Raw genomic sequence first — 15,777 nt, forward strand, 5'->3', positions numbered from 1 at the left:
GTTACAATTGAAAGTGACCTTGAAATTTTCACGAAGTAAATTCAACCCCTCAATTCAAACTTTTCTTTTTTTGCAGTTGGTTCCCCTCCTTCCTAGTGAAGGGTGTCAGAAAAGAAATAATTGAGGATGATATGTATGAAGTTGAAGCATCGCAAAAATCTGCAGAGCTTGGAGACAGGCTAGAGGCCAAGTGGAATAATGAACTGATTAAATCAAGTCCTTCCTTGACAAAAGCCTTATTCGCCGTTTTTGGTGGCGAACTGGCATTGTATGCCCTAATCCATATAACGAATGAGTTTGTTAAGTAAGTCGGTGATTCAAAATTATAAAGAATGGCATTGTTTATTTTATAAAAAAACGTGTTTTTAATTTTGTGTAATATACAGGGTGGGAACTCCATACGACACGATCCGTGTAAACCAAGTCGTACATTTTTTCGGGAATTTCTCCATTTCATTATATATATATATATATATATATATATATATATATATATATATATATATATATATATATATATATATATATATATATATATATATAATGAAATGGAGATATATATATATATATATATATATATATATATACCAGAAGAAAGAATTACCAGAAGAAAGAAATACAAATGCACGGAGCCACCAGCAGGAGCCAGCCGCACATTTGTGGTGTCAGTTAAAAGATCTTGTGTTTACGAAAAAATTATCAAAATCACCACAGAGGCAGCTATAGCTACCTGCGTGACATCCGGGTCCAGGAAATAATACAAATACGAAGGTTATCGAGTGTCTTGATATAGATAAAGAAGTTATTGATCGGACATAGCACTCAAAAAATTGAATTTAACTGAAACCACAAATGTGCGGCTGGCTCCTGCTGGTAGCTCCGTACATTTATATTTCTCTATTCTGGTAACCAAGTGTTGCCCATCCTTACACTTGGCTGCACCATACTGATGATGGGCCAAAAGCCCGAAACACGTGTCTATGGTTTGCCAATTTTTTGAGTGCTATGCCCTATCAATAACTTCTTTATCTATATCAAGACACTCGATGCTTTGATGCTTTGTTTCAACTTTCCACACATCAAATCGATGGGATTGAAAACAAAAAAATAGGGAGGAAGTCTCAGTAAGGGGTGTCCATACTTTTCAGCAATACTCTCGAGGGCACACACTTTTTCAAATGTTTTTGTCTGTTGAACTTCAAGTAGTTGGTTTTTGATATAGTTATCTTCAGAATACAAATTGTTATCCATTAACAAACTTTGTATTTCATCTTTCCTCGAATTTTTATTCGGTACTTTGATGACCTGTCGCGAATTATAGGAAGCGTTGTCAAGAACTAGTACACTATTCGCATCCAAACTTGGGATCAATGTGTTTTCAAACCATTCCTCAAAAATATTAGCTTCCAAGTTCTTATGATAGTCAACTCTGCAGTCCTCAAGTTTTTTTCCACATAATTTCAAAGAGTTCGAAACCCATCCTTAACTTCCCCTGCAATGCACAATGATAAGTCGCGATCCTTTGTTTGCAGGCATGTTTGGCGTACACATTCTCGAACCATCTGTCCACCCTTTCGTAACTGTGTCCTGAGTGTCATACCAAGTTTCGTCCAAATAGAAAATTTGCCGCTGTTCTTGTCTATATTTAGTTATTTGTTCTAAGTATATGTTACGCAATTCCACTATTTTTCTGCTTTCCGTAACTGCTTGGCATTTGTTTATTATTTCAAGTCTAAATCCTAGTTTCTTTATCCATTTCTGAAAAGTTTTGTCACAGCAGCTCACGTTATGGCCGGAAGTATTCAATTTCTTCCTTTTGATTTCAGTTGTAGGAATCTCATTGCTTTTGTATCGGTCGTATATTGTTTTTTTCAATTATTTTATTAGATGTACATCTAAAGGTTTTGGTATCACATCGCGTCTTGCATTCGTAAGATTTGTTTTTGACTATTTTACGTACAGTTGTGACAGGGATTTCGGTCAAATCTGATGTTGCTTGTAATACTTTGTTTCCCTGGAAACCAAACTTGAGATGTAGATTCTTATATACATTGAAACATACTCTGTGTATTTCAATATTCAAATGCATTCGAATCTTATTCACTGGTATCTCTTTTTCGCATTTTTCACCATCGCTATCGGAATCACACAGGAAAAAGTCTGCGTTGTTATCACACATTTCAAACAGATGACAAAAATTTCAAGTCATTATAACTGCACCAATATCGAATTTCAATACTCAAATCGCGATCAGTTCTTGAACTGAACATTGACGACACAACAGCGATACTTATCCCCACATTCTTTTCGTCACCGTAACAGGACTTCAAATGTAATTTTATGACTCTTCAGCCAATCATAAAACTCGGTTAGTAAAAATTATCCAATACGAACCACCAATTCTTCAATCCACGTGGGCTAGTTGGCGGCGGCATTATTTCTCTGTATTGTTTTTTGGCCTTTGAGATGCCGATAGCTTCAACTATTCACAATACAGGTTACGTTGACTATACCTTTAATGAAATCATATTATATTTCCCAGACATACAAGGTGTTCTATTTAAAAAAACAAAACTTTTATATGTCACACTTTTTGAGCCACCCTGTAGATTCGAAAATAATTTTCTTTTGCAGCCTCAATCGATATACATATAATGAAATGGAGAAGTTCTTGAAAAAATTCAATGGTTTGGTTTACAGGGACCGCCGTGTCGTATGGCGTGCCCCACCCTGTATAACTAGTTTCAAAACAAGCACTTTCATCAAACATCGAAACTGCAATACGCGTTTAACCAACCAAGTTCAGGAGACGAAGAAAACTTACAGGGTACACTTTCCGGCACACATCGATGATTTCGGGTACAAATTTGCGGTAGGTAAATTTTTCCCTGATTGGGCCGTTTCGAATGAGACCTTTGTCACTGTTCACGGTTCTCATGCCACACTTTGATATTTCCAGGCTTTTGAAAGTATTCAAAAATCTAGTGTCATGTAGCGATCGTAACAATTTCAGTTGTGTAATTTTTTTTATGGCTGTTCCCCAAAGCGGTTGAGGGACACTAGATTTTTCAGATCCCCGAAATCGAATATGTGATGCGTGTTTTTTTGAAACGAGCTTTAATGGTCCACTCAGTCTGACTGATATATGTTTGGTCACAGTCACAGAAAATAAGGAGGAGTTACCATTCTTGATGGAGAGAAGTGAACATGGTCTAAAATTTGATGTCTAGAGGAAAATTTGTCTGATTTTTACTGAGATTTTCTTTTGTTACAGTGTATTTCAGTTTATCAAACCAATAAAGAAAAATTATTTTCTTCATCCCAAATTTTTAAATATATTCCTGATAGCTCACACCACTGTCCACAACAGGAAATAGCAGGTGTAAACTTTCTTGTCTATAGACTCGTTACATTCCCCTTGAGTAAAGAAAGATACAATTAGAAAAAAATGTAATTAGGAACATAACTGAAAGCAACCGGTATTCTAGAATTCGATTTTAGAAAACGTGAATTCAAGGATAATATTCGTAAATCTTCGACTTTTCAAAAATACATCGATTCAAAGTTCATACTCCTTCCGTATGAACCATGATACACGAATAAGATCACATTTTCAAAAAATTGAACGAAAAAACAGCCTTCAAAACTTGGATGTTGGAAAGTGAAGAGTTTTGGATATATGGAATAACTATGAAGACTGAGACAAAAATACATCGGTCAGACCGAGTGAGATATCAAAACTTGTTCCAAAGAACACGTAGCACCCGATTTTGAAGACTAGAAAAGTTTAGTGTCCTTCAGTATGCTTCGAAGAAAGGTCATTGAATAAATGAAACCTGTCTGAGATTGTTGATATTCATACATGCCACTAGATTTTTGAATGCTCTTGAAAGTATATAAATAGCTTAAAAACTTTGAAGAGTAAAAAAGCTTTCATCCCAAACAACTCGTTTCTGATAATTTTATGAACTGAAATCTGTTGAAAAAATCTGTTAAACTCTGTTTTTTCGTCAACCAATTGTCGTCCCCCTACGAACGACGACTCTCAGAAATGGAAACTTGAGCGATCTATGGATTAACGAGGTCTTGCCTTTCAATTCAACGTACGTTTTCTAGCATGGATTGGACGATAGGGAGTAAAAATCGATCCCATGTCAACCCAACCGGCGGAAAGTTAGCGGAAACTTTCACTAGAATATTTATCACAAATTCATACCCGAATATTCAAAAGTGAAAGTGTTTCCTATTAGATATAAATATAGACACCAGTTTCAGAGTTAGGAATTAGTTCTCTTCATATCCTGCCAACTTGGTTGGTGTCAATGATTCCAGTTTTATTTCATATAACTAGTTGTTAGCAATATTTGTATGTTCAGTTACTGGCCTAAGCAGTACCACCCCTTTTAAATGGTCAGGGGTCTTGGAGTGCCTAAGACCATAATATTCTTATGATAACCTCAGTTATTTTCTTACACTATCATGAGTAACCTCGAAATAAACTCATCACATTTTCCTGGTACTGCTCACTCAACAGATATATTTCAGGATGTGTCAGCCCATACTGATGTTCAAATTACTCACTTTTTTCCAAAAAGACGACCTACAAAAAAATAAATGGGAGGTATTTGGGTACGGAGTCGTTATAGTATCAACATCTTTGATAAGAACCATATGTTTACATAACTACCAACTATTGGTCATGACTTTAGGCATGAAGGTCCGAGTAGCAGTATGTTCACTAATCTACAGAAAATCTCTGAAGTTGAGTAAAACAGCTCTGGCCGAAACAACCATTGGTCAGATGGTGAATTTGCTGTCCAACGACGTGGGAAGATTTGATTTTGCAGCTCAGAATATACACTATTTGTGGATTGGTCCAGTGGAAACTGTAATAATGATGTACCTGCTGTATATTTACGTTGGAATCAGTGGGATTGTTGGAATATTTTTTATTGTGGCGTTTCTTCCGCTGCAAAGTGAGTAAGCTTTTTTCAATTCAGTTAATTTTATGATATAAGTATCATAATCCAAAATAATCCACATCAGATTATTTTGTATATTTTCGCAAATTTTCCAATAGTTACACAATGAATCATTTAGTTTCTACTATCAATCAATCAATCAAAATATACTTTATTGTCGAAGATTAAATCTCATTGACAAAGTATTACTATTCTAATAAATATAAGATATACAAATTAAAAGTAGTACTTGAACATTTGGTGATTTGAGAATTTTGGGATGAAAAAGTAGTCAGAAAGTAAAAATATATATGCTACATATTGAAATAAATAATGATGAATATTCTCAAGCAACACATAAATGAAGATATAAGAATATAAAAACTATAAAGCATTAAAATATCAAAAGTGAATGCATAGAATGCACCATCGAAGTATCTACTTCGTGAACATTTTCAATTATACAGTCCAGAGCCAAATGTAAACATCAAACAAAAAGTTAAAAAAAGTCACACAGTTTAAATACCAGTAGGTACTTAAACATACGGAAGCGCAGAAGGGCCACATATTTTTATTATTTGTTTCTTGGAAATTACGACTTTCAATCTCGAAATTTCGACTTTTATCTCGAAATTTCGACTTTAATCTCGAAATTTCGACTTTAATCTCGAAATTTCGACTTTAAACTCGAAATTTCGACTTTAATCTCGAAATTTCGACTTTAATCTCGAAATCTCGTTGAAATGACCAACTCCCGCCAAAACGGTCATCTCTTACGGAATCAGTGAAGCGGAAAATGGAAAGTAGAGAAAGTGAAAGTATTTCAACGACCTATAAAATAGTCATCTCTCGGAGGAATCAGTCCAGTCATCACCCAAAGACGATTGTAGATACCAACAATCGAAACGTCGTGAACTAACGTGACTTGGAATCTCTACACTTTTTTATTTTTTATTATTCCCTTTTTTCATTCCTTTAATTTTTATTTATTCAATTATTATATTTTTACTTGTAGGTTATTTCACTATCATTTCATTTCAGGTTTATTGTTGCTTAATATAATTGTTATTTTCAACTATTCTTTTTTAATTATTCTTTTTTACTTGTTTCAGGGATTTCAAATCATTTTATATAGTAGACAATGGAAGTCCGAACTAGTGAAATTTATTGGGTGGTTCACCATCGCAATACAGAAAAAAAAGTCGACATTTCGAGTTTGAAGTCGTAATTTCGGAATTACGAGTTTAAAGTCGAAATTTCGAGATTAAAGTCGAAATTTCGAGATTAAAGTCGAAATTTCGAGTTTAAAGTCGAAATTTCGAGATTAAAGTCGAAATTTCGAGTTTAAAGTCGAAATTTCGAGATTAAAGTCGAAATTTCGAGTTTAAAGTCGAAATTTCGAGTTTAAAGTCGAAATTTCGAGATTAAAGTCGAAATTTCGAGATAAAAGTCGAAATTTCGAGATTGAAAGTCGTAATTTCCAAAAAACAAATAATAAAAATATGTGGCCCTTCTGCGCTTCCGTATAAACACAATAATAAAAATTATTTGTTTATAGAATTCAAATTTATGTCTGAATAGAACTCGTTTAAAGAATAATAGGCATTTGAATTCAGAAGCTTTTTTGGAGACTTTCTAAATGTAGACGAACTTATTATGCCTTTGATCTCAATTGGCAAATGGTTAATCATTTTTTTCCTTCATAAATGAAATACCGCTCAATTTTTGATATTGGAATCGGTAAACTTATATTGAGCTTATTTCTCGAATTTCGTCAAGGTGAACTGTAGATTTCCCTCCTATATTTTTTTTGCATCAGACCATTTCCAAGATAAGTATGGAAAGCAAGGTCAAGATTTCATTCCTTGTGAACAAAGGTCGACAGGAATCACTGAATCCAACTCTACACATATTTCTGATTCCTCTTAATTGTAGTACAAACACCTTATCAAAAATGTATAAGCAACACGTTCCCCAAAAACAGATACCATATCGCAAATGGGAATCAATGAGAGCAAAGTACACATTTTTTGCCACAATAGTGCACAGTTCATTTGCTGACACTCTGACTGCAAAGCATCCTGATGACATTTTTTTACATAGATTATTTATGCAAAGCATCCTGATGACATTTTTTTACATAGATTATTTATGTGACTTTCAAAATCCAAATTTTTATCTATTTGTAATCCCAGAAATTTTGCTGACATTTTGTTTACTACTGATTGAGTACCAAGTTGAATATCCAGTATGGAGCACTTGAGGGTGATGATGCTAGTTTTTGAGATATTAAATAACAAGAGATTAGCATCATACCAATCTTTCATTTTTATAATATCCTTACTGGTCAAATCATGCAGTTCCCTTCCATTCTTGCAATATAAAGTACCGTAGAACGGGGCTATTCTAGACTTTTTTTGCATTATTTTCAATTTATAAAAAAAAGTATTTGAAAATGATTTATTTTGATAATCGGTTTGGATGTGTTTATATGCAACCAAATATTATACTATGACAGAAAGGTCCCCTTTCTTACATAGTCCCGTCTAAAATAGCCCCATCGGTCGGGGTTATATTAGAATCGGTAAGAATATCGCATAAATTATAGTTATATCGTATGTGGGGCTAAATTGGAAGAAAAACATACGTATTTTTTCATTCATAGGTACGCTAACGACAATTTTGGACATCTGTTACAGAATATAAGGGAAAAACAACATAATCAACGACTTTTATTGTTTTTAATAGGTACAAAAATATAAAAAACTCAATTTCACTCTGGCTTTTAAGTAAAATATCACCTAACTAAACTAACTAACCTAACTAAAAGTAAATCACAAGCAAAATAAAAATAATTATATCTACCAGTCGAATTTATATCATAGTCGAATTTACCACTTTTCCGGGTATTTTGTTCCCCTTTTGAAAATGAATTTTTTTGATCCTATGTTATCCGTCAAATTAGTCTCATCAAAATTAATTATTAGAGATGGATCTGTAGTAGTAAAAGCTTCCCTAGCGTTGTCGAAAAAAACGTCTAATTTTTGTCTATTCATCATTGCCCTCTTAGTGGATATATTTGCTGAAAGGCGATTAGATATTTCGTTCTTGTGCCTTTTAATAAAATTGGAAGCCCAATCTGGACCGGGCAAATTATTCTTCAGTCTGCTCTCATTCACACCTTTTTTATCAAGATACGATTTAACCAACAATCTTAAGTCGAGTAGATCAAACGGAAAGCCCCAGAAAGCCACCTTCTTCAAGTGTTCAATTAGCACCCTTTCTTCTTCGACAGATAAAAGATAGGGCCTTCCTGCTGTCGGGTACATGCTCTTCTTTTTTACCCTCAATGCCAAGGTAGACCCTAGGTACTTTGAAATTTTTTGCCGCGTCATCTAGTGTGTGGGTCTTACTTTGTACGGCTCTTATAGCATTTTCCATAGCTTCATTAGTGTAAATTTTATATGGAGTGTAGTTTTTTCCGTTACGCGAATGGCTCATGGTCTTTCTATAATTGCGAACCATGTTCTCTGGAAACAAAAAAAATGTAAATTTACTCACACTAAAAGGTTGGTAGCATTGATATTCCAGAAAACGGGGATATTTTAGAAGACCGGGGATATTTTGGAATAATAAAAAAAATTCGTCCAGAATAGCCCCGATCTTCATAAAGGTCCGTAAAAAAATTTGGGGCAGCCTAATGTTCATAACTTTATTGCACAATGATACTAACATTCACACCAATTTTTACCCAAAACTTACCTGCTACAAGTCTCACCTGCGACGCACAAGCACTGAAAGTTTGACAGGCTCAAATACTGATTGATTTCCCGCCTCGCTTTCAATGTACAATAGACCGCAACCACGCTCTTACGAATACTAAAATCATCTGCTGTTTGATAATTAAGGTTCTGCTCTCTACAATTACAGTGTAGTTCACGCGGGATTATGTTGTGTGTAATCAGAGTTGCCAGATGAAGCTACAGGTTATGAGTTCTAAAATATCCCCGCATTTCCAATTTAGCCCCGTTCTACGGTATCAGTGCAGTAAAATAAAATACTGTGGTATCAACATGAGTCAAGTACCCACGGAAATTTACTGGAGAAAAATTGTACATAATCTATACTAGAACTCCATAATAGTAGACACCTAATTCTAAGAAATAGTATTGTATTGAAACGAAAACATTGTTGTCAGGTTGTGATTCTATATATTTTATCGTCTGATGAAATATATAGAATGATAAAATTTATAGAGAACAATGTTTTCGTTTCAATGCAATGAATTTTTTTAAATTTGGTGCCTACTATCATGATGAAAGTTTAGTAATGAGTGATTTTTTTGCTGGTATCTTTTTGGCAACACTGTTTTTGACAGATCATGCTTGAATCGTGTCTTGTGTCATTGCCAAACTTGTTCAGTTTGGTCTATAATTCAACCATGAATCGACTCACGAATAAACAACGCTTGCAAATTATTGAATTTTATCATCAAAATTCATGCTCGGCGAAGAAAGTGCATGGTGCACTTCTTCCAATTTATGGGCTATTCGGAAGCTATTCGGAAGCTTGTGACTAAATTTCGAACCCAGTTTACATTATTGGACATTAAATCACCAACACGCATACGTAGAGTGAGGACCGAAGAAAATATTGCGTCTGTATCCGCCAGTGTTCATGATGACCGTGAAATGTCGATTCGCCGCCGTTCGCAGCACTTGGGCCTCTGTTTCTCCACTTCGTGGAAAATTTTGCAAAATGATTTGGGTGTAAAACCTAATAAGATGCAGCTGGTACAAGAATTGAAGCCGCACGACCTCCCACAACGTCTAACATTTGGTAAATGGGCGCTGGCAAAGTTATCAAAAAAGTGTGTTCAGCGATGAGGCTCAATGGTTGAATGGATACGTTAACAAGTAAAATTACTGCATCTGGAGTGAAGACCAGCCACAAGCATTGCAAGAGCTACCGATGCATCCCGAAAAAGTCACTATTTGGTGTGGATTATGAGTCGATGGCATCTTCGGGCCGTGCTTCTTCAAAGACGAGAATGGCCGGAACGTTACTGTGAATGGCGAGCGCTACCGTGTGATGATTGACGACTTTTTGTTGCCCAAAATGGAAGAATAGGACATGCCTGACATGTGGTTTCTACAAGACGGTGCCACATGACACATGGCACGCGAAACAATGGCCCAATTAAGAGCCGCCTTCGGTAAACAGTTTATCTCACCTAGATCGTGTGCTTTAACGCCTTTGGATTATTTCTTGTGGGGTCATGTTAAGGTTCATGTCTACAGGGACAAACCAGCAACGACTGACGCTCTGGAAGCCAATATTGAAGCATTAATACGTGAAATATCGATCGATATATTAGAGAGAGTGTGCCAAAATTGGACCTTGCGCATGGGCCATCTAGAGCGGAGCCGCGGACAACATTTGCATGAAATCATCTTCAAACATTGAATTATATTAATCGTTCTATCGATTCCAATAAAAATTTCATCAATTTTTTCAAATTTTTTTGTGTTGTTTTGAAAATCAAATCTTGAAAAATCACTCGTTATATACTTATAAATGCAAAAATCACTTACTCAACACACATTCATCTCTGTTTCTCTGTACTGGTAAGTCTTAGGAAGCTAAAATTTGGTATACCGGGTGTCAACGAATCTATTAGACAAGTCATAACTTCTAGACTATTAGGTGTATCAAAACGAGATTTGGTACAGATAAATGGTTTGTGGAGAGGAGAGTTTTCACATATTTTTCACTTTCCGGTCACTTCCGGTTTCAGCGGAAATGACTCCGGTTCTGAATTTTTAAATGGAACACCCTGTATATTGTAACATTTTTGGATTTCTGAGACAATTCTGGATCAGAAACTGACATTTCCGGAAGTTTTTCAGCCTACTTGATTTTTTCAGAGTCACTTTTAAAATTGCATCTAGGTGGCCATGATCGGACGTAAACTAATCTATGGACCTCAGGTGATATCAGAAAATTGCAATAGCGGAGTTTTAGTGACTAGTGTGTTGAATATGAATGAGACAAGTTTACAAAATAACATTTTCGTGTCTAACTATTATTTTTCAAATGGCGACCATTTTTTAACAAGCACTTTCCGAAAAAAGGATTTTTTGACAAATCTAACGATACTAATTTATTTGCGATTGGATTACAAATAAGAACATAAATTAAATATTACTGAGGAAAATACTCGATACAAATTCATTTACTTTTGTCAAGGGTGCCATGGATAGGAATGATGCATAATATTTTGCGGTTATTTCCATCAAGTCCACTTTGGAGAACAAAACGCTCACCTAGGTTATGACAGTGACATAAGCTTTATGAGCAGAAAGTAGAAGTTTCTCTTGATTTTCGTTAATTTTAGTTTAATTTTTCGTCGAAATAATGTATACTCAAAGTGAAAAAGTGGATATGTTGTTATTGTTTGGAGAATGCCACAGAAATTCAAGGAAAGCTGCTGAGTTGTATGCTCAGAGATATCCCAATCGGCAACACCCATCTCATCAGTATTTTCCCTATGTTGAGAGTCGTTTTAGGCAAGAGGGAAATCGAGACGCAGAACAGAGGTTTGTCATATATGAGGAGACTGAGATTAACGTTCTTGCTATGGTAGAAGTTGACAAAACGGTTTCTTTAAGAGAAATTAGTAGAGAAATGCAGATAAGTCACGAATCAGCAAGAAAAATACTGAAAAAGCACGGATATCGAGCATTTAAATATCAGTTACATCAACATTTGTATGCTGACGACGGCAATAGAAGAGTAGTATTTTGTGATTGGTTGCTTCAAAATCATAGAGTTAACCCAAATTTTATCAACTTCATTCCATTTTCCGACGAATCACGGTTTACAAATAATGGCATGTTTAATAAGCAGAATTGTCGGTACTGGGCCCAACAAAATCAACATGCAATGAGAGAGGGCAATTTTCAAGAAAGGTTTGGCGTCAATGTCTGGGCTGGTATCGTTGGAAACAGAATAATTGGTGCAATATTGTTTCAAGGTCAGTTAACAGGGGTTAAATACTTGGGTTTTCTTCAAAATGAAATCGAGGATCATCTTAATGATATGCCTTTAGAAGTTTTACGGCAAATTTACTTCCAGCAAGATGGAGCACCACCCCATAATAGCAGAGACGTACTTGATTTTTTAATAGAGCATTTTAATAATAGAGTTATTGCAACCAACGGTCCAGTACGGTGGCCTGCCCGCTCACCGGATCTGACTGTGTTAGATTTCTTCATTTGGGGATATGTAAAAGAAAGGGTCTACTATGCAACAGCCCCAGCCTCTCTCGAAATCTTAGAAGAAAGGATTCAACAGGCATTTAGAATTATATCGCCTCAAATGTTACAAAACGTGTTGAGAGAAACAATTGAACGAGCTGAAATGTGTCTTGAACAAGGAGGGATGCACTTTGAAAATTTACTATAGTGGAATTTTCAAGAACTTAGGATATTGCAAAAAATCTAAGTGCATCGCTGAAATTATTAGTTAAATTTGTTAAATTTGTTGATCCAATCGCAAATAAATTAGTAACGTTAGATTCGTCAAAAAATCCTTTTTTCGGAAATTGCTTGTCAAAAAATGGTCGCCATTTGAAAAATAATAGTTAGACACGAAAATGTTATTTTGTAAACTTGTCTCATTCATATTCAACACACTAGTCACTAAAACTCAGCTATTGCAATTTTCTGATATCACCTGAGGTCCATAGATTAGTTTACGTCCGATCATGGCCACCTAGATGCAATTTTGAAAGTGACTCTGAAAAAATCAAGTAGGCTGAAAAACTTCCGGAAATGTCAGTTTCTGATCCAGAATTGTCTCAGAAATCCAAAAATGTTACAATATACAGGGTGTTCCATTTAAAAATTCAGAACCGGAGCCATTTCCGCTGAAACCGGAAGTGACCGGAAAGTGAAGAATATGTGAAAACATTCCTCTCCACATACCATTCAACTATACCAAATCTCATTTCAATTCTCCTAATAGTCTAGAAATTATGACTTGTCTAATAGATTCGTTGACACCCGGTATAGGTAATTCTCATGTCATAGATGCGCACTAAGAAACTATTAACAAAATATTTCCACTGAGGTACCCCCTTCGGGGATATAAGGGGCGCGTTTGTATATGAAAATTACCTTTTCATCACTGTTTCTACGTGAAATTACTTTTTCTTCACCGTTTCTCCGTACCGCTATGTTTTCGGAGGCTAAAATTTTGTATGTAGGTTCATTTTACGTTTTAGATGTACAATAAGAAGGGGTTTTTAAATATCCCAACTGGGGCGCCAGCCGCAGGGGAAAAAGGAGCGTCCATCACTGTTTCTTCATGCTCTTAAATTTCTGGTGGTGAATTTATATTTAGTATCAGCATTGCACCCATGCGGAGACGGAGCGGTTCGCTAATAATGTGTATTCAAGTTAATGTTTATCAATTTTCAACATGATATTTTCTTGCAGTCTTTATGGCCAAACTGGTGTCCAAATATAGATTGAAAACTGCCATCCGCACAGATGAGAGAGTACGACTAATGAATGAAATCATTTCCGGCATCCAAGTCATCAAAATGTACACCTGGGAAAAGCCGTTCAGCAAATTGGTGGAACTTGTTCGAAAGTTAGTAGGTATATAATTTTATCTTGGAATTGTAACTTCACAGTCAGAACTACTGACTTGTGTCAGGTTAGTTGTAGATGCGATTTTCATTGGTTCCATTATATTTTAATTATCCGCTTTTCTCTTTATGAAAGTTACCAATGGGTGCTCGCTGAAAGCGTTACCTTCTTACGATATACCTCAATTTCAGTTATAGTTACTTGTAAAATTCCCTCGTTAAGTTCATTCCACAAATACACCACCCTTCAAGATCGAAGAATTTCTGAGAAGTGTACCAAGAAATACAGAGTGAGCCAAATTGAATACTGTTTTCGAACCAGATACATGAAAACTGATAGCTGGGTCTGGAAGTCAAATTTTATGACAGACTTAATGGTGAAAGCCACATATCGATATCTCTTTCCTGTCAAAAATCTATTGTTTCTGTGAAAACATTTCAGAAATACTCTTTCATGTTCGATGATTTTTCAAATGAGACATTAATAGTTATCGATGGAAAACTATTTTTTTCATTAGGACACATTTGTATATTTCGATAGAGCTTAAAATTACCTTTCCAAAAATGAAGCACACTTGATGTTTTGCTTCAGTCATCTTTGAAATACAGATCTTTTAAGTTTTTTCTTGCGGCGATAAAACAGAATGCAAATCTTTACTGGTAGTTGTCAAATTTTTATTTGAGCTGTAACGATTCTCTTCAATTAGTGGTTTTTGTTCAATATTCAAACACATTCGCTATGAAGTATGAGAATTATGTAAAAAGGGAAATGACAGTCTGTTTTATACAAACCGGGGAAAAAGCAAAAGAATCAAGCAGTTTGTATCATGATCGGTATCTAGAGAGGAGACAACCTTTTGAACATTTTCGCAAGAATGCGACAACCTAATTGATGGTGGAAATCTGAAAATATCGACAGGCCTACCAAAACAAACGTTAGAAGGATTTTGAAAAAACACAAATTCAAGTCATAAAAGACCAGAAGAGTTCATCAACGCCAGTGGTTCCTGAAAAGTTGTAACCAAGTGCGTGATTTTTCGTTGAATTGTATATAAATAGACGAAGTTAATATGAGAAATACCGGATTTTCAACCGCTACAATTCTTACGCTTGGGCAAAAAAATATCCTCATTCTATTGTGGAGCAAAAAAGTCAAGGAAGATTTACATTTAGTGTGTGGGCAGGAGTTTTCAGGGGTAGAATTATCGGCCCGTTCATTTATAATGGCACTCTCACATCTCAGAGGTATTTAGAAATTTTAAGGTAAAATATTGAACCCCTTGTTGATGAATTGCCATTAATGGAGCTCAGGACAAGACGGGGCTTCGCCTCACAACACTGCAACTGTCACCAATTCATCGACTGCAAATTTTGGTAATAATTGGATAGCCAATCAAGGACCCAACCGTTGGTCGAACAGGACACCAGACCTAACGCCTATGGACTTTCACCTCTGTGCAAAGTTGGAAGTTTTTTTTCAAATTGCCGAGCAATTCTAGATACGAATTGAAAGCGGCAGTGATTCAAAGTTTTGCTTCTCTCACTCCCATTGTTCGGACTAGTCAGTCCTACTGTGTCCTATTGTCAATGTCAAAATCGTCTTCTTTATGAACAAACCATGATCAATTATTTTAACATACTAAGTGAACAAAATTATTTTAAAGCCTCGTGATGAAATCACTGCATTTGACATATTATTCTTCAATTCATTTCCGTTGAGAATCTGTACATTTGTCTCCATATTGTCATGTACCTGATATACTTGTAGAATTAGGACAATCAACAATCTCCTCATGTTTTTCTTGAACCGTCATCTATATCGAGGATTCTTGTAGTTTTACATTTTTTGCACTGTTCCTCCTGGACCTCCGTATTTTTAGTACTTCTTCTGCTGGCAATGAATCTGGAAATGATTCCGAAGGCTGTCTGTCAACGAAATGTAAACCGCAAATGTATATTCGTTCACATCGTTTATAGAAATGTGACCGCACTAAGTTACCCACCTATGGCATTTTTGACATCCTGGTTTAGAGGGGTTAATTACCCCAAAGTGGGGTAAATACCAGGTTCTAGGACCACGTTTCTCTGCTTCAGTCATATCAAGCTTCCGAATGTAACGTTTCTTCAGATATTTTTCAATTTTCTTGCCATAATCTTTCG

General features: G+C 35.5%; 1 protein-coding gene and 1 long non-coding RNA gene across 4 annotated transcripts in view; one reads left to right on the plus strand and one right to left on the minus strand.

Moving 5' to 3' along the window:
* LOC111512003 (ATP-binding cassette sub-family C member 4) overlaps positions 1 to 15,777 on the plus strand; it is a 36,388-nt gene that overhangs the window by 6,557 nt on the left and 14,054 nt on the right. For 2 of the 3 annotated variants that reach the window (XM_074175015.1, XM_074175014.1), the window contains exons 3-5: positions 77 to 304; positions 4,546 to 4,976; positions 13,463 to 13,619. In XM_074175015.1, the coding sequence (XP_074031116.1) occupies positions 77 to 304; positions 4,546 to 4,976; positions 13,463 to 13,619 (816 nt within the window). Of the gene's footprint in view, positions 1 to 76; positions 305 to 4,545; positions 4,977 to 13,462; positions 13,620 to 15,777 lie in introns of those variants that run through there. The other variant, XM_074175016.1, reaches the window with a different exon arrangement.
* Positions 7,679 to 9,112, minus strand: LOC141482169 (uncharacterized). Its single transcript, XR_012465383.1, has 2 exons — positions 8,724 to 9,112; positions 7,679 to 8,491 (listed from the first exon to the last, which is right to left on the minus strand). It is a non-coding gene; the product is annotated as an uncharacterized lncRNA (long non-coding RNA).

This window comes from Leptinotarsa decemlineata, unplaced genomic scaffold, assembly GCF_025532065.1.
Source record: "Leptinotarsa decemlineata unplaced genomic scaffold, Ldec_3_MD MMD2_tig00000882_RagTag_RagTag, whole genome shotgun sequence".
In the NCBI taxonomy this organism is placed as follows: domain Eukaryota; kingdom Metazoa; phylum Arthropoda; class Insecta; order Coleoptera; family Chrysomelidae; genus Leptinotarsa; species Leptinotarsa decemlineata.